At 38.9% G+C, this 27293-nt stretch overlaps 1 protein-coding gene across 1 annotated transcript in view; it reads left to right on the plus strand.

Annotated features, from left to right (window-relative positions):
• The first annotated feature begins 225 nt into the window (after window positions 1–225).
• Window positions 226–27293, plus strand: part of FAM81B (family with sequence similarity 81 member B) — a 49927-nt gene continuing 22859 nt past the window's right edge. Inside the window, exons 1-5 of the mRNA XM_036846133.1 lie at window positions 226–372; window positions 808–918; window positions 3827–3891; window positions 16464–16707; window positions 22696–22814. Of these exons, the coding sequence (XP_036702028.1) occupies window positions 814–918; window positions 3827–3891; window positions 16464–16707; window positions 22696–22814 (533 nt within the window). The 5' untranslated portion in view covers window positions 226–372; window positions 808–813. The remainder of the gene's footprint in view (window positions 373–807; window positions 919–3826; window positions 3892–16463; window positions 16708–22695; window positions 22815–27293) is intronic.

A 27293-nucleotide genomic window follows, 5' to 3' on the forward strand; every position in this document is an offset into this window, starting at 1 on the left:
GGGGAAGGGTGTGAAATATCAGTTTAAAAATAACCACTTCCCATCCATTGAGACAAAGAGGTGTTGAAGGACCCAGTGAATTTTACAACAATGAGCGTTAAGGAAAACACTTGAAGCTCCTAAATCCAGGGACTCAACGACTTAAAGAGTGAGAACCAACCCCGCTGACATCACAGATCCTTCCTGCGGTCACAATGTTGCTGGGCCACCCCAGGAAGATGCCCCAGAAACATGAAGACTTTAGTCTGGATGCGATCAAGATTCCTTAGTACTTTGGCTTTCTGAGAGAGAAAATTAAAAATCTCTGTGCCCTTTCAAAAAAAATCCAATCAACAAAAAGTAAAGTCAGGAAATCAGGCATCATGAGTTCAGGTATTTATCTCATGGATTACTCAAGGACTCTTAATTTCTCGTACTTTGCTATGTTACTTGTATTTCTTCTTACATACAAACAAGGTAGCAAATCCCAAAGAAGATCCTCAGATGGCTTTGGCACAATAGGGTGAGGAATCATTTCCTATTATTTTAGAAGAGCTTGATCTAAATGAGTGCATCTTAACAGTTTCCTGAGTGTCTCATGGCAGTACCTGAGGTGATAAGCGCTTTCTGTAGGTGTGATGGGGACCTGGGAGAGAACTGGGGTGGGGAGGAGGGAAGGGAAGAAGTGTAAAAGAAATTGGAAGCCTCCCTTTAAATTTCACTGTATGTATAGAAACTGCCCTCAATTTTAAAAAGTAGAAAATTGCCACCACTGCAAAAATTCACTTGCCATAGTTCCTAATCTGACTCAGCATTCTGGTTGCCTAGATACGGATGTACACGAAAGTTCCTCCCCTACCGCCACGACTGCCTGCCACGGAAGAGCCAGATGAACCTGATGGCCCCCTTCTTGGCTCAGCCAGTGACCAAGAAAAGAAAGCAAGTACTTTTAGATATTCATATTCAAAATAGAATATTTTGCTCAGCTTCTTTAAAGCTTAATGTTGCTTAGAGAGATCTAAGGAGTCCTGGAAGAGTTGCTTTTCTTTTCACTCTCCCACATCTCCTGTTTGTCCTGCTTTGAAAAAGTGACTGATGCCAGCACAAGCTGCAAAGAAAAATTTGTCGATACATTCATTGCACTGACTTTTACTATGTGGAGATAAAAATTAACAAAAATTTGACAATTATTTTTGTGAAGATTTAAAAGGAAAGATGATAAACTCAAAGTGGAGACATTACCTCTAACATAAAACAGAGAATAGCTAAATAGAATTTTTATTGGTATGGACTTGTCATATCTTCCCCATGAATGAAAAAGAACATTCAAATAAGCAGGGTTTTTAGACTTTGCATTGTAATTCTCAAACACCTGACCAGCGGATGCAGCCTCTTGTGATGGGAAGAGGACTGGAAAGCTAGCACAATGTCAAGGACTGATTTTTGGTATCTATTGGCTGTACCACATATTGGCTATGTGACTTGGACAATTACTTAAACTATCTTGTTTCCTTCGGTGAAATGGGCTAATTAGGCCTATCAGATAAAGATGTGGAGTTTGAATGAGCCACTAAGATAAAGGACTTAGCAGGTAGGAAGGACATAGTCTGATTATTATCATCGTCTATATGATCTTGAGCAAGTTCCTTCTCTGATCCTCAGATTCCTCACCTATAAAAATAATTATCTTAAATTCTTTCTGTAATAAAGATTTCAGTTACTTAAGGTAACTATTGTTATCCATAAGTTAAAGGCAATGATTCCCACCTTAAAGGGCTGTTTCAAGAATGAAATCACATCATATATGCGAAAGTATTTTATAGTCCGTTAAGCCATAAAGCATTATTATGAAACAGATGAAAATACATGTAAAATGTTCCATAATAATCACAAAGTTGTTTGTGAAACAAATTTGATATAATTATGCTTAGTCTGTAGGAATAGGGATGGAAGAGCTGACATATTCAGTCAGCAAAAATATAAAAATTTAGTCTTAGATACATCAAAAAATTGCACAAAGAGTAAATAAATATGCCATAATGTTAACAGCTTTTGCTCTAGAATTAAAAGAGAATTTTTTCTTCTGTACCTTTTCCTTTTTCTATATTTTTCCAAATTTCCCTGCATTGTCAGGTTTCACATTTGTTACTTTACACGTATGTGAGTTGTAGGTGTGCTTTTAAGAGGATGCTATTTATAGTCTTCCAAATAAGACTTAAAAATGAACAAAATAAAAATAAAACAGATGAATAAATAAGTAAATAAATAAAACAGATATATCCAATTGCTTCACCTCAGAAGGAGAAAGGAAGACAATAGCCCAGTAACGTAGTGCCCTTGGACACAGTATTCATCACACTCTTTCATTCCACAAGTACTCACAAAGGACTACTAGGTGCCAAACATACAAGGCCAGGGACCAGCCCACAAACAATCTCCCACAGGCCAGGCTGTAGCAGCGGAGAGATGAGAAGGAAAGGGCTGGCATTAAGTAGGTGAGGAGCCCAGGGCACAGTACTGTTCCAGCCGGAATCCGGAGTGAAAACAGGAACCAGGGCAGAAGACCCATCCCATTCTCTAGGGAGTTAGGATGGTTTCCATAACGTGGACACCTGGGTGCCCAGTGTATTAGTAAATCCATTCTCTAAGCGAAGACCTGGCTTCGGAGCATCAGACCCATTGCAAACCCCATTCAGCATTGGGGAGGGAGGATCTAAAGCACAGTTACAGCGGCCCACTGGCTCCATCTGAGCAACCTCAAGCTTTTTCTGATTCCCACCACCGAGTGGGCTGGTCAGGAGAGCCTGATTATTGTCAGGTGTCCTATATTAGCTTCTTTGATAAGAAACTTGCGTTACTTTTTTTCTTTAACTTTTATTGGAGGCGAGGGGTTCCAATTAAGTTTCTTTGGCCCTAAATTAAGAAGTAAAATGTGGTCGTTCCTAAGGCATTTGCAAAAGGAATGATTTCTGTAGTGAGTCTTAACATATTCTGCTCATCATTCTAGTATATAATAACATAAACCAAGAAAAAATATCCTAGAAACATATTTTGCTTAAGTTTTTAACTGAGGTGGAATACAACTCGTACTCTCCCTACTGAATCCAATTCAGTGAGAGGCTATTAAAATGAAGGTAAATCTGTCTTGTTTTTTAAAGTTAAAAAATAAGAGAACATTAGAGTTTAAAACATTTTCAGCATAAGCAAAATAGTGAGTACATTTGGTAACCTCTTTCCTCCTAGAAATGCTACGAAATTATGAATTTTCATGCAAGTAGAACTTTCTAGTACCATTTTATTGAATTAGTTGTGTTCATACGGCCAACTATGTTTAACACTAGAAGTTATGTATGTAACTGTGCTCTGTACTTTTATTTCTCATTGACTATAAGAATCTGACATCCAAATTTCTCAGAAAACAAAATTATTTGAATAGACTAGTTTTCTAGGTTTTGGCTTTGTTTTTGAAAATTAGCTGATTCCCCTCAGAATTCACCATGTCAGGAATAATTCACTCTATGAGGACATCTTTAGTAACTCAGCCAATAATCATTTGTTATTTCATTTAAAAAACTTTCCAAGAATAATCTATGGCTTTGACTTTTCCTGAAAGTTTTTCTTAACTATGATACCAAATCTATGAAATGCAACACTCTAGAATCTTCCCAGAACTTGATTTTGATTTTAGTCTTGAGCAGTACAAATGGGGGCATGTGCAAGATTAACTGGGCTGGTGATCTATGATCTATAGCACATATTTTGTTTTCAGTTAAAACATTATAAGATGGATAAGATTTCCCTGTAAAGCAGCTAATGATACATTTTAAACCCGTGACATTTGTTTCAGGTAAGATTATCTCCAGTCAAAATGTCAACCAAGAATTCTACAGATCTAGTTGAATATGTTGACAAGTAAGTCTGTGAATTACAACAGTTTTAACTATTTACTATACTTGATGATTACGTTAGAAATTAAAGTGCCTGAACGAGATCTTTGAGTTCATCTAAACTAGTTCTCTGCTTTCAGAAGGACTGCATTAAACCATCTCAAGAAGACGAACCTCTCTCTCTTATTCCTCTCTGATTAACAGAACAAACCAATTTTACTGTTTCCTCTTTAAATAACCTCCATAGGTTCCTATAGATTTATGAATAAAATAACACAACATAGGCAATGAATGACATATGACAAGATCAGATATAGTTAACTGTGACTTTCAAAATAAACCAAATAAATATGTTAACATTTCATGATAAAAACTCAGGAAATTTTGAAATATATTAAACTAATCATCAGAATGTTTTTGTTTCTGCTATTTACAGTGTCACACCTGGAGCTCATCCAGGGAAGGTCTACAAAAGAGGGACAACTCCAGGGACTTGGAAATATAGCATACAATTGATAACATGCACGTTGTCCAAAAGATCCTAGAATTCCAATTTGTAAAGAAAGGATACAGGGCAAGGCATATTAGTTTGAGTTTCTATTTGAGTATGTCAGAGGGGGATTTGGTCTGATGTGCACATTAATGTTCTCAGGGCACTTGGGATTTAGTCTCAGGCTTTCCAGTAATTTTCTGCATGACTTCACGCAGTCCCATATGTCTCTGGGCTTGTTCTCTCATTTGCCAGATGAAGAGGCTGAACTAGAAACTCTCTAAGACCCACTCACTGTATCTTTAAAATAATTCTGATTCTAAAATATACATCATGACCACAGGGAAAAAAAATGACCAAACAAATAAAATGATTCAACATGAAAAGAAAATTCTAAATACTGGATTTTCATTTTTTTAATTACTTTTAACAATGAAGATGATAAAATTTTAAAAATCACTAATATTACAGTATGTTCACAGTTAAGAATTTCCCTGTTCCTTAGCCAGCTGAATTTAAGCCATTCCAAAAAGTTCAACCACAGTATTTCAGCCCCTCTTTTCATGCTACCCATGATTTGTATTTGCTTATGTGACAATGAGGCTGTAATTTAGCGAATGGAACCAAACAAGGGGAAAGGTTTTTTTAATGTTTAGAAATGAGACATTTGGATCGATGGCATTTTTTCTTAGTTAAGGACAATGAATGTGGTATGCACAAAAGTAATTATTGTAAAGATATATTGGCTAACCTTGCCATCCAAGGAGAACACAAAGACCTATTCCCACCTGACTCTCCACATGACAAACAAAATAGAAATGTTTCTTCTGATCTGTCAAATTCCAGTATGAACCCAAGTGGATTTATTTAGCTCAGGCTGGTGACTTACATCATAGGAAATGAGAGAAAATTCCTGGAAGATGGCAACAAACTTAAAATGAAATCCAAGGAAATTTTTGCCATTTCTTGGATTCCAGAAACTAAAATTAAGACAAAGGGAAAGAAATATTCTATAATTCAGAGCAAAAGCATGATGACCCCAACATTCATTTCCGCTGTGATCCCTCCCACATCCCTTCTCTTTTTGTCCAAGTCATATATCTAAGAACTTTCTATGTACTGCCTAAGATGGCTGGTTTTCTTTTGGTCTCACTCCTCTAATCTCCCAGAGCAGGCTGCAAACTCCCTAAAGGCAGGGACTCTCTGGCCTTAATGCTTTCTGATATCCCTACAGTAGCCTATCATGATGCATTGAATATCAATTCCTAAGGAACTGTAGTTGACAGATTTAATGGAGAATAATGGGGGAGCAATTGAATCTTTAGGGCTCTCCTTAGAGCAGCAGACTCCTGGGTAGCTGATTAACTGGAAAAGCAAAATGGCCTTTGGGCATTTCAATCATCAGTGCAGATATTTTGAACTGACATACCGAATCCAACAAAATAAATATCAAAAACAATAATTTTTAAAATAACTTCTTCCTCACAGTCATAGTATGCATTGAGTGGCAACAAATGTATTGATATGCAAGCAGAGTACTCACACAAGTAAAAGTCATTATCGATTCATTAAGCAGCCTGAATATATGTTACATATTCTCAGAGGTTCTGCCTCATAAATCTATGTGGGCATATTTACAGGCAATACTAAAAACAAATAATAAAAACAATGGAAAAGAGTAAAAATTCAGCAACAAAAGAGATGATGCCTAGTCTGTGAACTAGGTTTGGCTAGAGATGAGCACATTAAAAAGAAAGGCGGACTGAGCATGTACAGGGCCCTTCTCAGCCTCAGGCAGCTGGAGCAACACCCACACTTGCTAAATGTTAGATCTTATTAATAATCCATGCAGCAGGGGCAGGCGGAATGCTTGCAATCATTTCTAGGACAATTATGGTGATATTATATTAAAGGCAGTAAATAATTCTGATTTCCACATGTGTTTATAGATTCACAATGAACAGATGTCCACTGAGTTCATGATGGTGTAGTCAATGCTCACTTAAGCTTAATTAAGCAGAAAAGCACCAGAGGCTTTTTCTTTTTCTTCTTTTTCTTCTGTTGGTAGAAGGAGCATGGCATGGAGGCTAGGCACCTAGGTCTACCCTTGAACCTGCCTGTAATCAGCTATGTGACCTTGAGAAAACTAAAATGTCTTTGCTTCTCCAGGCAATCTCTGCCTCCTCTATAAAATGGGGTGGGGTTTTAGGTGCCTGAGTCCCAAGGTCTGTCTCTGTTCAAGGTAAGATCCAGAATTCACTTCCAGAATGCAGATCAGAGCCACCACTACTTTCTATTTCTCAACTCTGCCCACAGTTTAAACTCATAAACACTCTTTTATGTAATAAAGTAAGTGGTTAAGATTTAAGAACATATGTTATTCCCCCACAGGATTTCATATGGTGTAGAAAACAAATACTGCCCATAAATTACTTTTTATTTTCCTTCAGTTGACTCTCCTGAAAAAAAAAAGTTTCTCACCACCGAATCAAATAATTTCTAAGGTCTCTTCCCTCCCTTAGATTCTTTGGTCTTCAAAAACTGGTTATAACCATTTATTCACTTAACAAATATTTATTGACAATCTACTATATGCCAGGCACTATGCTAGGCACTTGGAGGGTTTTCAGTGAACAAAACAAAGACCCCGTCCTCATGGAGCTTTTGTTCTAGTAAGAGGAAGAGATACACATTGTTAGGTGGTCTGGCCAGGGTAGAGTTCATTGAGAAGTTAGCATCGGAGCAAAAACCAGGAGATGAGAAAGTGGGCCATGGGGACATACAGGGGAAAGCTAAGTTTCTAAGGCAGGAACACTCCTGTGGTGAGGCAGAAACAGCACAGGGGCAAAGAGGGCTGGAATAAAAAGGAGGGAAGTATAAACCCGAACTGTAATGCTATCTGGGCCAAGAAAATGAAATTGTTTTGTACTGAAGAGTTGTCCAGGCTGGGCTATAGCCAATATCCATCTCAGGAATTCTCTTCAGGAGTACATTTTGGGAAGATGGGGGTCTGGCTGACAGCCAAAGAATGGTATGTAAAATTTGGATATATAAAACCATCAGTGAGTCAAATGGGCAAAATAATAAATTATTAATGATCTCTACTTGTAAGTAGAATAGGGCATTCAGGGTCTGGGAAGTATTCATTTTCAAGGTTTTTTTCTTAGGACCGTGGCAGCCATTTTATTATACTGTGATGCATTGCTTTTGTTGCTACATGAAGACAGATATTTCACATTAGAGTACACAGGAAAGGAAGACAAAACACTGTTGGTTGAGTTTTTTATGGGATAGGTCATGTTAGGTTGGAGCTCTCTTGGGTTTTATTTTGCAGTATCATATCCATCTTCAAGGGCAGCTAGCTCCCAGGTGAGAAAGCTCAAAATAGTCTGCATAGCTTATAAAAAAAAGATACATGGGGCACTCTGGGTTGTTAGCAAGTTGCTTATTACCTGGCAGACCCCCTCCCACCCTGCACAGTTCTCTAGCCCCACTGACCGCATTCAGCGTTAATGTTTCCAGCTCTTACTCCGTGTTAATCATCTCATTTAATCCTCACAATAACCCTAAGAGGTGGAGAGTGTCGCTATTTCAAAGATGAAGTCAGTGGGGTTCACAGAGAAGTCAAATACTTGCCCAAGGTCACACAGAAGATTCTAGACCAAGATTAGACCAAGATTCTAACAGAAGATTCTAGACCAAGATTAGACCAAGATTCTAACACAGAAATCTGTGTCTACGTTATTCCAAAGCCTATTTTCCTAACCACTCGCTATCCACGCCCCCTACCAGCTATCTTCTCAACACACACACACATATAGCCTGGGACATCGTCACCTCCAGCCCATCCATCCCTTGCAGCATGGAAGATGTGAAGGCAGCCATATCTGCTCTTCCTCCATGGGTTCCCTCTGTGGGATGTAGGCAGCCTGGGAGGCGCTACCGTCAGCCACAGTGCAGTCTTTTACTCTCTCTCTGGCATCATCTCACTGTGCTGGGGGTGGACACAGCTACAGGAACTGGGCATTACCCACAGCACTCCCATATCAGTCCAGGCAGGAGCTGCCCACATGGAGCTCAGCTCCTCCCACCCCAGGAGGGACTGAATTCTTGCCACACCTGAGAGTTTCTGCTCAAGTGTGAGAACTGTGCTGAGGTCAGGCCAAGGCTAGTCTCAGTCCACTAGAGCAGAGAGGGAGCCCCTCCAACCTCTGGGCCACAAAGAGGACCCTTAGGGCTCCACGGAGAGATGTGAGCCAAGCAAAGGAAAGGTAGCTGGGGTGAAAAATTGCATGATGTTGGAAGCAAGTTTTATATATATATATATATATATAAATGCAGAGGAGTATATTTATATATACAAGTTATATATAACATTATATATAAACATATGTATCTTGAACACATATTTATATATGCAGAGGAATATACATGTGTAAATATATATGCCAGTTATATGTATATAACTTTATACCTATAAATATATATACCTTGAATATATATATTTATATAAATATATGCAGAGGAATCAATATACCTTATCTCTCTAAGAAAAATTCAAATATAACAGGCAGAACTACTAACTGGTCTAAACAAATGTGCTGTGGTGTACGGAAAAAGAGTCAAGGGGGCAGGTTGAAATGTTTCCCAGCTGGATTACCGATCATCTTTAAGCTTTAGTTTCCACCTAAATTGAGAAAAATTTTACTTATGCCAAGGACAAGTTGTGGGGATGAAATGAAATCATGTTTATGAAAGTGCTATGTTGACTATAAGCATTACGGAGAAATAAAACAGCAATAATAATAGATTCCTTACATTTCTCTTGGGCTAGAAACTCCCCTCAAATAATCTACCATTTGTATTAGTTTCCTAGGGCTGCCACAATACAGTACCTCAAACTGGGTGCCTTCAAACAGTAGACGTTTATTATCTCACAATCCTGGAGGTTAGAAGTCTGAAATCAAGGTGTCTGCAGGTTGATTCCTTCTGAGGGCTCTGGGGAGAACATGTCCCGTTGGTCTCTCTTAGCTTCTGGTGACAGCCAGCAGTCCTGGTGTTCCTTGATTTGTAACTGCCTCGCTCCGGTCTCTGCCTCCACCTTCACGTGGTCTCCTCCTTGTGTCTCTGCCATCACACAGCCATCTTCTTACAAGGATATCAGTCATACTGGATTAGGGGCCCACCAACCCCGTAAGACCTCAGTAGGTATGACTAATCACATCCGCAGTGACCTCTAAGGTCACATTCTGTGGTACTGGGGTGGGGGGCGGTTAGGACTTCAACATATCTTTTTGTGGGGACACAATTCAGCCCATAGCACCATCTAATCATTACTAATAATTATAACAAGAACACACGTATATGACCCTTGTAGACATTACAAAGCACTTCAGATACATTACGTAAATTGAAAAACTTCAGCCAAATAAGTAGGGCAGGAGTCATCTCCACAGGACAAATAAGGAGCTCTCTTCTGGACAGCTTAATGGGGGTTAAGGGTATTAAGTGGCAGAGGCAGAACTCGAGCTCCCAGTCTTCCAACTCCAAGTAGAGTGTTCTTTCCCCTGGAGACTCACATAAATAACTCTCAGAGCCCAACATCAGCAAGGTAACATGGGTAAGCATCTCAAGAGCCCTAGAAAACGCTGTAAGAACTCCAAACACCCTCAAAACAACTTGCTGCTGCCATTTACATGTTGCCCCTGTGTCACCCAGATGTCCACCGAGCCCCCATTCACACAGGGACTCAGGAACACCTGCCAACCTGAATGCCTCTACCAGAAAGCCAATCACAACAGGTACATTACTAATTCTGTAATTTTATTGAAAATGTTACTGAACACGGAGAGTTTGCCTCATATATTACATAACTTGCCTCTGGAAAAGATCCACAGCCAGTCTCTTTCTCCAGTCTCTTCTCAGCCAGGTAACTATTTGGAGTCCTTCCCTTTCCTAGCTCCTCCACGCAGACCCCATGCTGACCCAGCCCCGCTGGGCTGCTTCTTCCTGTTATGTGTTATTTAAAACAGGAGATGCCTCCCTCACCCACCTACAGCATTCAGCCCTGTGTAAAACTCAGCAATGGAGGCTTCTAGAGCCACCAAAACCATCTGCCAGGGTGATGGTTAGGAACAAGCAATGGAGAAACCATAGAAAAGACATTTTCAGTTCCATCACTCTACACACACACTCACGGATTATTTTTGTGAGGCAGCAAAATATTCTCTGAAATGCCACTTTGTTTGCTTTTTTTTTTTTTTTTTTTTGCAAAACTCTATGCACTGAGAATGTAACTAGTCATAGAATAAATCTCATGGAAATGAAAATTCTCTTCAGTTATGCCCTTTTGTGTTCTAGAAAGGGGTTTAAATTTTCAAATCTTTGTCTCTTGAATATTCCAGGTTGCCGAAATGGTTATTAAAATCTCCTAAGTAAATTTAGTGCTCTAGTCGCAAGAACAGAACGGGCAGAGAAGTGAGAGTTACTATGTACCAATGCCTCTGCCAGCAACAGCACAGCTGGTGTAAGTCACATTGAGTTGCAGAGAAATAGAACTCAGAGTTTGTGGAAAATCTGTTCAGATTCAGTTGTCAGCTACATAATCAATGATTTATATAAAGTCCAAATATCCCTCTGAAAAGGCCCCCTAGGAATACTTCCTCCTGTGGTTAGTAACTCCACCTGCACGAGTCTGGAATATTCGTTATATCTTTCTTTCACAATTAAATTTAGATATATAAGTCCCACTGCTATGATATACTCATAAAGCAGTGAATTTTTTAAATTCAGGGTAGCCACATCTTGCTACTAATGAAAAGCCTCAGTTTTTAAACTTGTGGATGATCTGATGTTTTGAACAACAGTATTACTAGGAATCTCTCTTAGAAGACTGAGAATGTTCGTGTGTTGAATGTTATTCCAGTCATTGATTTAGAAAAGTCAATTGGAAAATAATATTCTCTTTCCTTACAGCAAAAAATAGGAAACAGGGCTTCCCTGGTGGCACAGTGGTTAAGAATCTGCCTGCCAATGCAGGGTACACGGGTTCAAGCCCTGGTCCAGGAAGATCCCACATGCCACGGAGCAACTAAGCCCGTGCGCCACAACTACTGAGCCTGCGCTCTAGAGCCTGCGAGCCACAACTACTGACCCCTTGTGCCACAACTACTGAAGACTGCACACCTAGAGCCCGTGTTCTGCAACAAGAGAAGCCACTGCAATGAGAAGCCCACACACTGCAATGAACAGTCGCCCCCACTCACCACAACTAGAGAAAGCCTGCGAGCAGCAACAAAGACCCAACGCAGCCAAAAATTAAAACAAGTAAAATAAATAAATTTATTTAAAAAAAAATAGGAAACATATATATAAGCTCTATCTTCATCCTGTAGGAATCATGCAAATAGAACTAAACAGAGCATGATTTGGTGCTTCATTAAGCATCATTAATAAACAACAATAATAATACTCCAATAGTAAATCTCAGACATGAAAAGACATTTCAAAAAGGAACATTCTCCACTTAAATATAAAATAACTTTTAAAAATAAATGTTAAGAACTAAAAGAAAATAAGCAACTACAGTCCATCATTTATGTGCCACTTAATGTCCCATGGTTGCAGGCAAATACATTCACATAGCACCAGGTGCTGCCCTGCAAGGCTTCCTCCCATGTGCAAAGAGCAACAACACTGAGGCCAACTCTGAAGGCAGGACCACAGGCTGGCATCTGAGCAGAGGTGGTAGCCCTGTTCCACTGGCCCCTCTACTGGCTTAGGTCTGTTTCCTCAGACCTTTCTGGATACAATGTTCTTTCTGGATACAATCTTGATACCAGCCAACAACACACCCAAAGACTGAGTGCACATAGGCCCCTTGTGAGCCTGGACGGCAGTGCAGTTGTAAGCACTGGTCTCACTGCTCCCTACCACCTGCTTCTACATGTGATCTCAGAACTTAACAGCCATATGGCAAAGTGGCCCCGTTACCTCTCTCTAAAATGAATGAACAGAAATATTTGGTCGGTAAGTGGTGGAACCTGTATTCTACCCTCGGTCTACCTTGCCTTCCAACTTGCCAAGCTGCCTCCGAGTATCTGCATGATTTGAAATCTCATAGTCCACATTTCACACTTCAGCACTTCATTATATGTTCTTTACCTTTATGCCTTCAAGACTGGTCATGACTCATATGACCAGTCTTAAATAAATCAGTGATGTTCAGTCTTAAGAATATATTAGATTCATCTAAGTGCTTATTTAAAATACATATTCTTGTTCTTCCCCTCACCCCCAAAATTATGATTTAGTAAGTCTATAGTGGTGCCACGGAATCTGCATTTTAGCAACTTCCCTCCCTTCTCCACCCCCATGATACTAACGCAAGTTTCTTCACAAGAAACACTGAATCAGATTAAGTTCCTGGAGGGACAGGACCTTTATATATTGTACATGGACTAGAGTAGACATTTAGTAAATATTTACTGATACATTTCTATTTCAACTGACATATTTATTGGTAAGTTACTAGATACAGATACAGTGCTTTCAGCTACCCATAAAAACTCCAACCAAAATGGCTTAAATGTAAGGACGTTCATTATTTCACATTAAAAATCTAGAATTTGGTTAATTTGGAGGCTTAACAACATCATCAAGCACCCAGGTGTTTTCTATCCTTCTTCCCAGCCATCCTCTTTCCCCTCATGATCACAGGTAGCTTCAGCAGTTCCAGGCATCACACACAGACATGACTACAACCAGCAAAAAAGAGAGAGGTTTCTTCTTGGGTGTGTCTTCTTAAAGGCAAAGCAACCTTACCCAGAAGCCCCACAGTAGGTTTCCCCTTGCATCTCATTGGCCAGTATTGCTTCACGTGCTCCTACCTAAACCAACGGCATCTCAGCCCAGAAGAATGGGACCACCATGGTTAGCTTGCGCCCCACCCCACCCTGAAGGACATGGGGGACAGGAGGACGTACCAAGTCAGGCAGAAGCAGGGACGGCTATTAAGAAGTTAACCAACCGTGTCTGCCACAATGAGAACACCTAAGAGAGAACAAATTCTAAACTTTGAGAGGAATGCAGCATGATTCACAAGGGTCTGTACAGAACAAATGGAGATCAAATACTCTTTCACCAGCAAATCCAGGCTGCAGATTGTCTGGAGACCAGAAAGAAGCACCAGCTCAAGGAAAACAATGAGTAAATCTGCAATCCACTGCTAGGCTATGTGCCACCATCAGCAGGGCCTGACATCCTCTTGCCTTCTGCCTGTGACTCATACATCCCATCCAGGGTAGCACTGTCAGCATGCTGGGGTTTGAGAAGAATGGATTTTATATATATAAGGCTCCATTTGGTAGTTTTCCAGAAGAACATTTTTGAGCCAAACGAGTGGTGGATGGAATCTTACTACCGAAACACTTAGCTAAGCCATATCTGTTCCTCAGATGTGCAGGTGATACGAAAGATGAATCTCACCCAGGCTGAAGCTATTTTATACTGCTCGAGAAAGGAAACTGAAAACTTTGAGGCTCTAACAACTTGGAGCTTTGTGGAACCATTTTTTCCTCCAATTTTCTAACAACTGAGACTTAAGGAAACAGTCCAGCTAGAGCAATCAGTCAGTCAACAAATATTTATTGACCACCTACTATGTGTCAGGCGCTCTTCTCAGTGTTGGGGAAACTGTGGAGAACAAGTTAGATAAAGTGCCTGCCTGCAGGGAACTTTCATTCTAGTGATGAAGGGCAGAAAATAAACACAAACAAGTAAACATGATGATTTTAGGTAATGACAAATGTTATGGAGAAGATGAAATGGGGTATTATAATAGAAAGTGACTGAGTGGAAGGTTTGCCCAAGGAGGGGATATTGAAGCTGATACTTAAAGAATGGGAAGCAGGCAGCCATGAAGAGACTGCGGGGAAGAGCACCCCAGGCAGAAGGAACAGCAAGTACCAAGGCTCTGAGCTAGGAACTGCTCGGCATCTTTGAGGAGCAGAAAGATGGTCTGCGTAGTTGAACGAGAGTGAATGGAGGGAAGAGTGGGAGGAGATGCGGCTGGAAAGGAGAACCAGGATTTTATTTCCAGAGAATGGATGAGCCATCAGAGGGTTTTCAGTAGGCAAGTTCTATCCTCACACTTTTAGAAAGATCACCCTAGCTGTTGTGTGGAAGATGCACTCTTTGTTAGGAGGCGAAAGTGGAGGGGATAATGGTGGCCAGGACCGAGAAAAGGAGAAGGAACTATGGAAAGAGGAGCTTTGAAGCCTGAGGACACTTCTGTTTGTCATTTCTGCGGCCACTCTATTAGGCCACATCAGTAGCATTAATCAAAGTGTGTCTTCTGCTTCTGCTTACTATCTCGTAGAATGACAGGAATATATGGGAGTAAAGGTTAACATTTGATTTTGGAGTCAGACAGACGTGAGTTTTGAATTCTGACTCTTGGCATCTCCAAGTTGTGTGGCTGCTCCTTCTGTCTGGTAAATTTTCTCAATCTTCTCTCCTAAATCACTAATTCATTCTTCAGCTCTTTCTTGTGTCATAGCTCTCCCACCTTTTATGTTTCTTTATTTCAACTATTATATTTTTCATGCCTAATATTTCTACTTGTTTATGTTTTCTAGTTGTTTTCATTTTGCTAATATCTTCCCATATCTTCCCTTTTAATACCTTTATTCGCTTTTTAAAAAATTTCTCATTGCATATATTTCAGTAATTCTCTTTTGTAGGAATCTATAATCCAATAGATTGTCTGTTGGCAAATTGGTTTTTAAAAAGACTGTGCTCCTCAAATGTCCTGATATTTTGGCCTGTGAGTTCATCTTTCCCTGAAGATTTCAGTCAGAGCCTGGTCGCCAATGAAGTTTTGTCAGCTCCAATGAGCTCGGGAGGTGGGGTGTGGATAAGCCCCAGACACAGTAAAACCGTAGTCAGCCACTCCCCATCCTACAGAATAACTTCTCCTGTCAGGTCTTCACCTTTTGCTCCTCGGGAAGAAGCAACACTAGAAGAGCAGTTGCTTTCCCACCCCTGGGACATGTGGATGTGGTGAGATTTTATAGCATTTGGAAAATGTTTTGGCTTTGTCTTTTTTCAGAGCCAATCTAGGATAATCAATTATTATAGGAAAAGAAGCTCTTAGCAAGATTTCTAGAGATCCAGAAACATTTTTCCTCTTAATACTAAGAGTATTTTATTGGGGTATAATTAATATGTCCTAAAATATACAAAGTATGTATCTGGATGGATTTTGACAAATATAATCAATTATTAACAACCACCCAAATCAAAATATAGAACATTCTAGAAGCATTTTGATATTCCTGAGAAGCCAGTTAGATGACGGTGACAGTGTGGTGGTTTTTAAATGACCACGAATTCTCTGACACTCCATTTTTCAAGAAGCGGAGCCTAACTCCCCTCGCTTTGAATATAGGCACAACTCAGTGACTCGCTTCTAGGGAATGGACTAAAGCGAAAGTTATGGGGTATGACTTCGAGATTAGGTCACAAAAATAAGCAAAGTAAATTAAATAAAGAAAAAGACACAACAAAAGTAACTTGTTCTCCAAGAAGTTCATCTGTAAAGGGAAGGAGTAATTTGCTAATGCCAATAGAAGCTATCGGGATTTTACATGTTTCTTTGCCCTAATACTAAATAGCCCTAGTCTTTGTATTTTCCTTTTCTAATTTATTTTTTTTTGCTTTTTGTTGACCTTCTGACTCTTTTGTTAATCTTGGCCTTTGAGCTATTATTTCTTCCAGCAATTAGAAAGCAGCTCACTCCTCAGTACAGAACCATCAGGCATGAAATTTATGTGGCTCCAACTTGGCTTGTTAGAATAGCGGGTAAAATGTAGAACAGTTCCTGCTTGGGAAACAGGAAAAATACATGATACAAGATCAGGGCATAAGTCAGATCCAGTTTTCAGATGAGACATAAATCGAGATTCTAACTACACAGGGTTTAAAGTCCTAACAGACTTCTCACAGGGGAGGAAATACAGGAGTAGGAGTGCGGATGCAAGTTCTGGTTCTGGTTTGTCCAGCTCATCCTTGTAACACCCGCGGTGTTGTTTCCTTTTCCGGACCAGGGGTCATTCTTTTCTTCCTGCCATTCCAAACATCCAGAGAAGTCAGCTAGAAGACAGACTGAACAACCAGGGTCGCACCATAGCTTTCCTCCTTGAACAAGCTTTCCGCATCAAGGAGGATATCTCTGCCTGTCTTCAGGGGACGCATGGCTTTCAAAAGGAGGAGTCACTTGCCAGGAAGCTTCTGGAAAACCACATCCAGACCATCACCAGCATCGTCAAAAAACTCAGCCAGAACATTGAGGTAGTTCTTTATTTCTCATATGTTGGCATCATTGCTTGACAAAGATTATCAAGCACCAGTGTCATTTTTCAGCTAGAGAAATGAGTCACTATTACTTAAGTTTAAATGATTTCAGTTTAGTTGCTTCCAAGGGAAATAGTCAATATTTCAACTTCTCATTTATGCCAAAAAGTAGAAGGAAATTCTACCTTCAGAAAATGTTTGTTGAATGTTTCTGTGACAGAAGAGACAACTGTCTAACATTAAATGTCAGACATTGTGCTAAGGTACTTATTTTCATCTTAATCTCCAAGATTCTATTAATATAATCATTTCAAACAGAGGTCTTCATTAGGCAGTGGGAATGCTAGTTCATAGGCCCATCACACTCTGACACCATCTCCTACCCCTTTCTCCTTCACTCTGGCCAAACTGGGCTCCCAGCTCTTCCTAGAACACCCCAAACATGCTCAGGCTTCAGGGCCTTTGCACTTGCTGTGTATTCTGGGTGGATTATCTTCCCCTAGATACTTCTATAAAGTATTCTTCATTTCCCTCAGGTCCCTGCTCAAAAATCATCATATCAGAGGGCAGTTCCTTGACATGCCATAAAATACCCCCTCCTCACCCCAATAGTCACAACCTCCCTTAAACCCTACATTATTTTTATCTATAGCACTTATCGCAAATGACCATGGTCTTTATTTGTTTATTGTGTTTCCCTTCTAAAATATAATCTCTGTGAGGACAGGGACTTCATTTTGTTCACTGCTAAATCCCACATCAAACTGATGACAGTGTATCGGAGGCAGTCAGCAACCTGTAAATATTTCTTGAACAAATAAATGAATGAATGAATGATGTTTAAGGTGCTAAAGGAAAAAATAGAGTTTCTGATGAAAAAATGAAATGCTTGGGTTAAACCAAGACAAGTAGATTCTTATTACAGGTCTTTCAGAGTTTTTAAAGTGCTAATGAGCATTATGAATCTGGGGTAGCAACTTTCAGGCAAAAGTTCCAGAGAATACAGTTTAAAAATCTGGCCCAAAATGTGTGAAATTGTGAGAATTGACAAAAATGCCCTCACACAATAATGTCCTTTTCTCCTATCAGATAGAATAGTGGATTAGACAAAAAACAAACAAAAACCATGAGATTGACCCAGCAATGACTTACTCATGACTATATATTTAAGGCTAAGGATATTTGTTAATTTATTTTCTATCTGTAGACCCCATAATGCCATACTGCATTTGAGGGACTGTGGACAGTTAAAAAATCTTGGTGAGCTTTTAAAAGGCACTTTATTGGTATTTAGCACATATTGAATTGAGAGCAGGACCTAAAGAGTCAATGTTACTTCTCAAAGTGGTCAAAGGTGTTTCCAGGCATAATGAACTGTCATGAAAGTAACAAGAGACACATGGCTCAGTGCCTCTGAGATGATGAGAAAATCAAGTACAGCACCAGGACTAAAATAAGATCCTAATTTAGGAGTCAAAACTTCTTGATAATTGAAAAGAGAACAGCATTCTCAGAAATATCAAAATGCTTCTAGAATGTTCTATATCTTGACTTCAGTGTTTGTTACATAGTTGATTATATTTGTCAAAATCCATCCAGAGATATATTTTGATTTATATATTTTAATACGTATTAATTATACCCCAATAAAATACTATTAGCTTTAAGGGGAAAATAGTTTCCAGATATCTGAAATCTTGCTAAGAGCTTCTTTCCCTATAATAATTACCTTAGATTAACTCTGAAAAAAGACAAAGCCAAAACATTTTCCAAATACCATAAAAATCTCAAAATATTTGCAATCCTGTTAAGGGTTTGGCATATATAGGGAAAATGACAAGGACTGGTCTGATTGTGCAGAAAACTGAATTAGGAAGTATATAAAGACTATAGATATGAAGTTAAAACATTATGAAGAAGTATTAAACTACCATTAGTAAATAACTAAGACTATAAAGTAATAAGCATTTATAGAGAAATGGATGCTATCCAAGTATTTTTTTAAAACCTAAACTCTTTAATCGGATCAGCCCATTTGTAAATTGGCCAGCAAGTTAGATCCAAGTGTGAGCAGAAGCTTGACTTGGGTTTTTAAAAGAAATGAAAAAAATTTTTTTTGTTTAATCAACAATAATTGTAGTAGTTAAGTTTCTTGTTCCTTTTTATTTTTTATTATTATTTCTTTTAATTAATTTTTATTGGAGTATAGTTGCTTTACAATGTTGTATTAAGTTGCTTGCTCCTTTTTGAATAAAAATATTTCTTTTTTAAGCTGGCAGCTAATTAAAGTTTGAAAATTAATTTATTTTTAATTCAGGAAAAAAGCATTTCATGTACAACATTGCTTTATTGCATTTTTTTCCTCCAACTTATAAAAGCAATACTTGTTCACTGTAATTATTTGGAAGTTTAGGAAACAATTTTAAAACCTAGGAAAAATTTCTCACAATTTCACCACCAAACGGCCATCTCTACAAATACCTAGATGCACCTCCCTCTGGTCTTTCCAGGCATTCCCTTTAGGAAGCTGAGACTACGTTTGTAAGCACAATTTTTAATACAAAATTATATCATAAACTCTTTCGTATGTCATTAAAAGCTCTTTGCATGGTGCGTACATCATGGTTTGCTTAATTATTTTCCTAATATTGAAATATCTTTGTGCATAAATATATCTTTGTGTCCACATTTGGATTATTCCTATTGTATACATATACGTATTGTATACGTTCTTGGAAATGGAATTACCAGGGTAAGAACACTATAAAAGCTCTTTACACATATTGCCAAATTGGTCTATTTACACTTCCATTAGCCTTACATGAGAGTGCTTTTTTCACTGCGCCTATCCCAGCATTGAGATTTATTGTTAATTATTGCTAATTTGATGGGATAGAAATGAGATCTTTCCCTTTTTTTCACTTTTTAAAAGTGACTATAACAATTTACATTTTCTCTGTCAATAATCTGTTAATGTCTTTTGCCAATTTGTTTTTTTGGATTTTAGTGCTTTTTGGTTTTTATTTATGAGTTGTTTTTTTTTTTTAATATTTATTTATTTATTTATTTTTGGCTGTGTTGGGTCTTCGTTTCTGTGCGAGGGCTTTCTCTAGTTGGGGCAAGTGGGGGCCACTCTTCATCACGGTGCGCGGGCCTCTCACTGTCGTGGCCTCTCTTATTGCGGAGCACAGGCTCCAGATGCGCAGGCTCAGTAGTTGTGGCTCACGGGCCTAGTTGCTCCGCGGCATGTGGGATCTTCCCAGACCAGGGCTTCAACCTGTGTCCCCTGCATTGGCAGGCAGATTCTCAACCACTGCGCCACCAGGGAAGCCCTATGAGTTTTTTATTAAGAAAAATAAGCAGTGGGACTTCCCTGGTGGCACAGTTGTTAAGAATCCGCCTGCCAATGCAGGGAACATAGAATCAAGCCCTGGTCTGGGAAGATCCCACATGCCGCGGAGCAACTAAGCCCGTGCGCCACAACTACTGAGCCTGCGCTCTAGAGCCCTTGCTCTGCAACAAGAGAAGCCACCACAATGAGAAGCCCACGCACCGCAACGAAGAGTAGCCCCCGCTCGCCACAACTACAGAAAGCCCGCGGGCAGCAACAAAGACCCAATACAGCCAAAAATAAATAAATAAATAAATAAATTTATTTTAAAAGAAGAATAATAAGCAGTGATGCTTTGGTAAATGTTTAACAATCAGCAATCAGTTTTTTTTCTGAGGGATAAAATACCTGGTTTATAGTGTTTGCCTATTTCCATGGTGTAAATACTCTCACTATGATTGATTTAGAAAACCAACTGATGTTACTAAACACAAAGATGGGAAGAGATATATATGCACAATCGGCTCTCAAGAACAGGTGTATACTGATTGCAACACCCCATTGAGACCCTTGGCAGTAACATTTGTTATAAATGTTTTTCCAGTTGGTTGTTTATATCTTAATTATATTTATATTGTTTTTTACAAGTTTTAGATAAAGTTAAATGTTCCAATATTTTGGTTTGTGACTTCCCTCATTACTTTCAAGAATAGAAATTTCCTTTAGAAATTTCAAAGATGAAATAATCTCCTCTATTATCTGTTAGTTTTATGGCTTAACTTTTTTAATATTCTAAATCTATTTTTTTCTAAAATCTATATTCATGTATGATGTAAGGTAAGGATCTAAACTGATTGTTTTCTGAATAAGTAACCAAAAATCTCAACAGCATTTGTGAAATTCCTTCCCCAGTGATTTTGAGTCTCATATATAGCATATTTCTTTCTTACATTTACCAAGATCTTCATTAAATTACAGTGATCGATTTAGCTATACACAGCTATTTAGCTACACACAGCTATTTAGCTACACTCATTTACTTATCCTTGTTTTTACAAAATGCTTTACTATTTAATAGGGCAAGTTCCTTTTTATCACTGTTCCTTACAAAACAAAGCAAAACCACACCTACTATTATGGTCTGAACGTTTGTGTCCCCATCAAAATTCATATGTGAAATCCTACTGCCCAATGTGATAGTATCAGGAGGGCTCTGGGAGGTACTCAGGTGATGAGAGTGGAGTCCTCATGAATGGGATTAGTGCCTTCATAAAAGAGGTCTCACAGAGGTCCCTGGCTCCTTCCACTATGTGAAGATGCAGCAAGACGTGAGCAGTCTGCACCCCAGAAGAGGGCTCTCCCCGGAACCCAACCACGAGGGCACCCCGATCTTGCACTTCCAGCCTCCAGAATAGTGAGAAATAAATCTCTGTTGTTTATAAGCCGCTCAGTCTGTGGTATTCTGTCATAGTGGCCCGAATGAACTAAAACACCTAGAGGCATGCAAAAGCAAACAAACAAGCCAAAACAAAAAGCAAAAAAAACCTCTAGCTAGTGTTCTTGACACTTTTATGTCTCCAGTTAAAGCTATATTTGCTCTTGGATTGTCTCAATCTGCCAGTTTACAAATGGGCAAGATTCTGTATATAGTCTTGGAAATTTCTATAATTCATTTCCTATAAAATTCCTTCTTTTCCTCCAAAAATTCATAATCACAAATTTAACATGGTTCAGGCCTTGGTAAAATATAGCAATTAACCTTTAATGTTTCCCCAAATCACAAAGTTGTTTGTGTTTTCCTATCCTCTAAATGCTTTTCTGAGTAAACATAAATTATTTTGCATGTCTTTACTTTGGAATTTGTTTGAATGTCAAGCAAGATATATATTTTTTCTATGGACAAGCAAAATTTTTTAGTTTTTATGTATGAGTGCCAAAAATTAAAACCCACTGTTTGGGGGACCACCAACCTGGTGGTATAGGACAGTCAGCTTCATTTCAGAACACCAAGACATAATGAAGGCATGACAAAGGATACTCGGCAAACTCTGAACACACTCAAGCCATAAATTTCTCATGTTCTCTAAAAAATCTAAAACAATAAACGTTTTTCACTCCATGTATGTGAAACAGTTTGATTCAGATTTGCTTGTGTTAATTGTACTAACTTCATTGTGGTTCTGATTCAATCTGTAAAGGGCCTTGCTTGATACCATATGAAAGGTTCCTTTTTCTAAACTTTACCACCAATTCTGAAAGAGGTTTTTGTGAAAAGCTTTTACGTCGATGATGGCCATGGCCATAATAGCACAGTAAATATGTTTTGTTTGGCCCATATGGTGTTTATAAAAGAATTTGAATAAGATGTCAATATTTTAAAATTGAGAAATTTAACATAAAACCTGGATTTCCAGCTTCTGTTGAAACATCGTTGAACCATCATGCCCACTTGGCAACAATTGGCAGGACTCACGCCATCACTGTCTCCCTCAAATAAAGCAAAGATGGCTTTTCTCTGATACAGAACCCTCTCACTCACTTACACTATCAGCCTAACTAGGAAATGCACCCGATTTTGTAACCTCTACTCTAAATGATATTTTCTTATCATGTCTGATGGGAAATTAATGGAAATTTTAACTCAAATATTGCAGATGTTGGAAGAACAAATAAAAGCTCGAGACGTGGCAGCCACAGGAACTAATTTTGCAGTACAGGACCTAAACACCAAACACCTTCAAGGAGTTGGAGATCTTCGAGGAAGAGTAGCCAGGTGAGAAGAAGCGTGTTAACTGATGCTTCGCGGTCAGTTGCTGGCCACTGAGTTCTCATCCCTAAACAAGTTCCATATTGCAGAAAACAAGATACTGCCTTTAAGCGAAATGATGAGACAGTAACTGAGAAAGTGTATCATGAAATTTGAAAACCTCATTCTCCCTGTGAGATCCAAGGGTTCTATGAAGGACCTCTCATACAGGATGCCCAGTTTGGTTTCATCTGCAAATGACAAGTCTTGTCTTTACAGCCCTCAGCTGTCCAAATGCCAACATCTATACAAAGACGTACCCTTGAAACCACACACAAAATCCCCAGATGTATCAAATCTAATGATTAAAACATTTAAAATATACAATAATTACATATAGAAGCCTAGCAAAAGGGATTTAATGGTCAAGTGAATAAAATTTTGAATATCTTTTGTATGAGACTTGTAAGTTGGAAGAATTCATGGTGTACAGTTCAGCAAAAATTTGTGGGCATTGACAATGGCAGGACCGCTCTGGTTGACACACGGAAGATGACTTGTGAGTGGCTGAGCGTGGACACCTTTCCATCTTTACATCTTCTGCCAGCACCTCTCTCCTCTCTCCTGAAATACCCCCAGCTTCATCTCATTAATCTGCTCTGAAGTGTTAATGACCAATAATTATTATTATTGACTGATAATAATTAGGTGATTAACACCTAAGACAAACCTCTTCTAGGGTATCCATCCATTCAATTCAACAACAACGACAAAAAAATGTATTAAACACTTCTATATGCCAGGCAGTGTGCTAGTATTCAGAGATTCATCAACATGGTCCCTTTCCTGTAAATTCACAGTCTACCTGGGAAAACATAAAGCAATGAGGTGAGCACTATAATGAAAGCCTGGGGTGCTATGGGAATATACAAATTAGATGGGGGCATAAAGATGGCTTCCTGGAGGAGGTGACACTTGGCATGAATTTTGAAAGGTTTGTAGCAGTTAACTAGACAGGGAAGGAAAGGCAAGGCACTTCACATAGGAGGCAAGATATGTGCAAAAGAACTGAGGGGTAAATTACTGTGACATGTTCAGGGGCTACCTGTGAGAAGAGTATTTTAGTTATGTTATTTTGGATTTGCACTTAGGGAGAGATGGGAGATTGGGAGATGAAGCTAGAGAAATGGTCCAGAGTTGGGTGATGAGGATCTTTGGCCAAGGTAAAAAGTTTAAACTTTATGTAGAAAGTTGTAAATAGCCATGGGAAGATTTTAACTAAGGGGATGACATTTAGTGACCTTCTAGTAGTAGCCAAATTGGTGGGGTACAGAAAGAAGGCATGAAGATGAAAGGAAGCTATTGCAGCAATCAAGGTGAGAAATGTCAGGGCCCTAAACTAAAGCACTGGCCATGCAAGTCCAGAGCAGGTAACAGACATTCAGAAAACAGAATCTACAGGATTAGTACATATGTCTGTGTGTATGTATGTATACATAAACATACATACATATATATATATACACACATATATAATTATATATTATATGTATACATGTTTTTAAATATATAAAATTGTATACTTTATTCTATAATATTTGGTACATGGAAAAGAATTTTTATAATATTTGGGTAAGTTATGAAGCAAGATAATAAAACAAACCCCAGCAAACCCATCACCCTACTTAGATGTGCCATGATTTTACAAAGAAGATAAACACCAAAAATCTCTTGAATGGAATTTGGAATTTGGTTCAATTTGGTGCTGATGACACTTCAACAATTTATTTTTTTTTCTGCAAACCACTTAAGACCCTACTATTTCATTCTTGTAAATCCTCTCTTACGTACAAGACAAAGTCACAAACAGATTTAAATGAAGCCAAGAGATGAATGGAATAATATCAAGGAAAAGATGTGCAACTATTTTTGTTCTGCTCCAGTTTCTTTTTTTGTTTCCTTTTTAAAAAATATTATATATATTTAAGGTGTACACGATGATTTGATATACATATACATACTAAAATGATTACTATAGTCAAGCTAATTAGCATACCTTCTCCTCACAGAGTTATCTTTTTGTGTGTGTGATGAGAGCACCTGAAATCTACTCTCTTAGCATATTTCCATTCTTCAGTACAGCATTATTCACTGTAGTCATCACACGGTGCATTAGGTCTCTAGACTTATGCAGCCTACAGAACGGCCACTTTGTGCCCTTGACTGACGTCTCCCCATTTCCCCCACCTCCTCACCCCTAATAACCACTGTTCTCCTCTCTGCTTCTATGTATTTGACTTTTTTAGATTCCACATATAAATGAGATGATGCAGTTTTTTCCTGCTGTGTCTGGCTATTTTCACTGAGCATAATGTCTTCCAGGTTCATCCATGTCGTTGCAAATGGCAACGTCTCCTTTCCTGAGGCTGAAAATTTCAGAGTGCGTGTGTGTGTGTATCACAATTTCTTTATCTATTCATCCAAAGACACTTAGGTTGTGTCCATATCCTGGTTATTATGAATATTGCTGCAATGAACATGAAAGTACATATTTCTTCCAGGTATTCATCTCATTTCCTTTGGATATGTATCCAGAGGGGGGATTTCTGGATGATATGACAGTTCTATTTTTAATTTTTAAAAGAACCTCCATACTGTTTTGTATAATGGCTATACCAATTTACATTCCTGTTAACAGTGTAGAAGGATTCCCTTTTCTCCACATCTGCACCAATACTTATCTTTTATTTTTTTGATAATTCTCGTCTTAACAGGTATGAGGTGATATGGTTTTGATTTGCATTTCCCTGATGATTAGTAATATAGAGCTCTTTTTCATGTACCTGTTGGCCATTTGTACGTCATCTTTGGACAAATATCTGTTCAGGTTTTTGCCCATCTTTTAAAATCATGTGACCATTTAAAACCCCCTCTTTGTTTTCTGTGGTCCCAACGGACTCACAGATGAGCCCCATCGGGTCTCAGAGCTAGGTGATTTGGGAGCCAGTCTCTTGGGTGGCAGCTAGATGTATGGTCCACACCCTTTGCTCCCCATGGAGAATCTGGGATTTGGAGGTTCCCTCCCAACAGTAAGGTGTTGCACCAGGGATGGGGCTTATGGCATGTGTGTGTCTCAACTTTTTCCACCCAGTTTGATGTGGGTATTAGTTGCCTGATGTGTAGAAGTCTCTAAACCAGTTTCTGAATTTTTCTCAGAGGGACTTGATCCACATTTTGCTGCTTATTTGGTGCACCTGAGGGAGGAGGGAAAAATCAAGAGCCCCCTATTCCTCCAACTTGCTCTCTGACTGCTTACTTACCTTTCCCTTTAATATGAAGCAGTGATTTTAGGACAAGGTCTTATTTTTCCTTGAAATGTCTCCCTTTTATGAAACTTTCTTAACTCTAGTGATTTGAGACAGATTCTGGCTAAAAGCTATGAGATTTAAATTCACACTTCCACTTTTTCTTTTCCATATTTTTGCAGGCAAGCAACCCATGGACCAGCTGAGGCAGATTAATTACTTTTCTCCCACATATATTGACCTTAATTCCAGTTAGCATTTTGGCATAAGTGAAACTTAGTTGATTATTTTTTTTTTTAATTTTATTTATTTATTTATTTATTTATTTATTTATTTATTTATTTATTTATTTATGGCTGTGTTGGGTCTTCGCTTCTGTGCGAGGGCTTTCTCTACTTGCGGCAAGTGGGGGCCACTCTTCATCGCGGTGCGCGGGCCTCTCACTATCGCGGCCTCTCTTGTTGCGGAGCACAGGCTCCAGACGCGCAGGCTCAGCAATTGTGGCTCACGGGCTTAGTCGCTCCGTGGCATGTGGGATCTTCCCAGACCAGGGCTCGAACCCGTGTCCCCTGCATTGGCAGGCAGATTCTCAACCACTGCGCCACCAGGGAAGCCCCTAGTTGATTATTTTAACATAATTCCTAGCAAACCTTCTACTGCTTCACAAATCAAACTCAATATTTGATAACAACAATGTGCTTTGAATTTTATATCTTATTTTCCACTCCAATATAGTGTCAGTTTAAAAGCAAATACTTCCAATGAGATGAGGTTCTCGAAGTTGTCTGTCCTGCTTTTGACACTCTGTACTGTATTTGATAGATTAGTCTCATGTGCAAAAAAGAAAAAGGCAGGTATGTAAAAGGCAGCCATACAGACGGCTTACAATCTGTAGAAGCAGCCAGAGGAGGCCAACCCTCTATCCACACTTGACTATTTGGGACCCCAAGGCAGATCTGCAGATGAAAAAAAAAAGTTGTGTTGATGTGGGATTAAAAGCATAAGTCATGTCCTTTGAAGAAACAGTAATGATATTATTTGGATACTGTCAACTTTTGAAAAGAGTGGGGACTTCTCGTTAAAGATATTTTTACTCCACTCCTCTCACTTGAGACATCTCAATGCCAGTAAAAATAAAAGGAAGAAAACAAAAAACTTCATCTTTACTAGAACATGGAAGTTGCCATAACCACTAACCACA

The sequence above is a fragment of the Balaenoptera musculus genome, chromosome 3 (assembly GCF_009873245.2).
Source record: "Balaenoptera musculus isolate JJ_BM4_2016_0621 chromosome 3, mBalMus1.pri.v3, whole genome shotgun sequence".
Classification (NCBI taxonomy): Eukaryota; Metazoa; Chordata; class Mammalia; order Artiodactyla; family Balaenopteridae; genus Balaenoptera; species Balaenoptera musculus.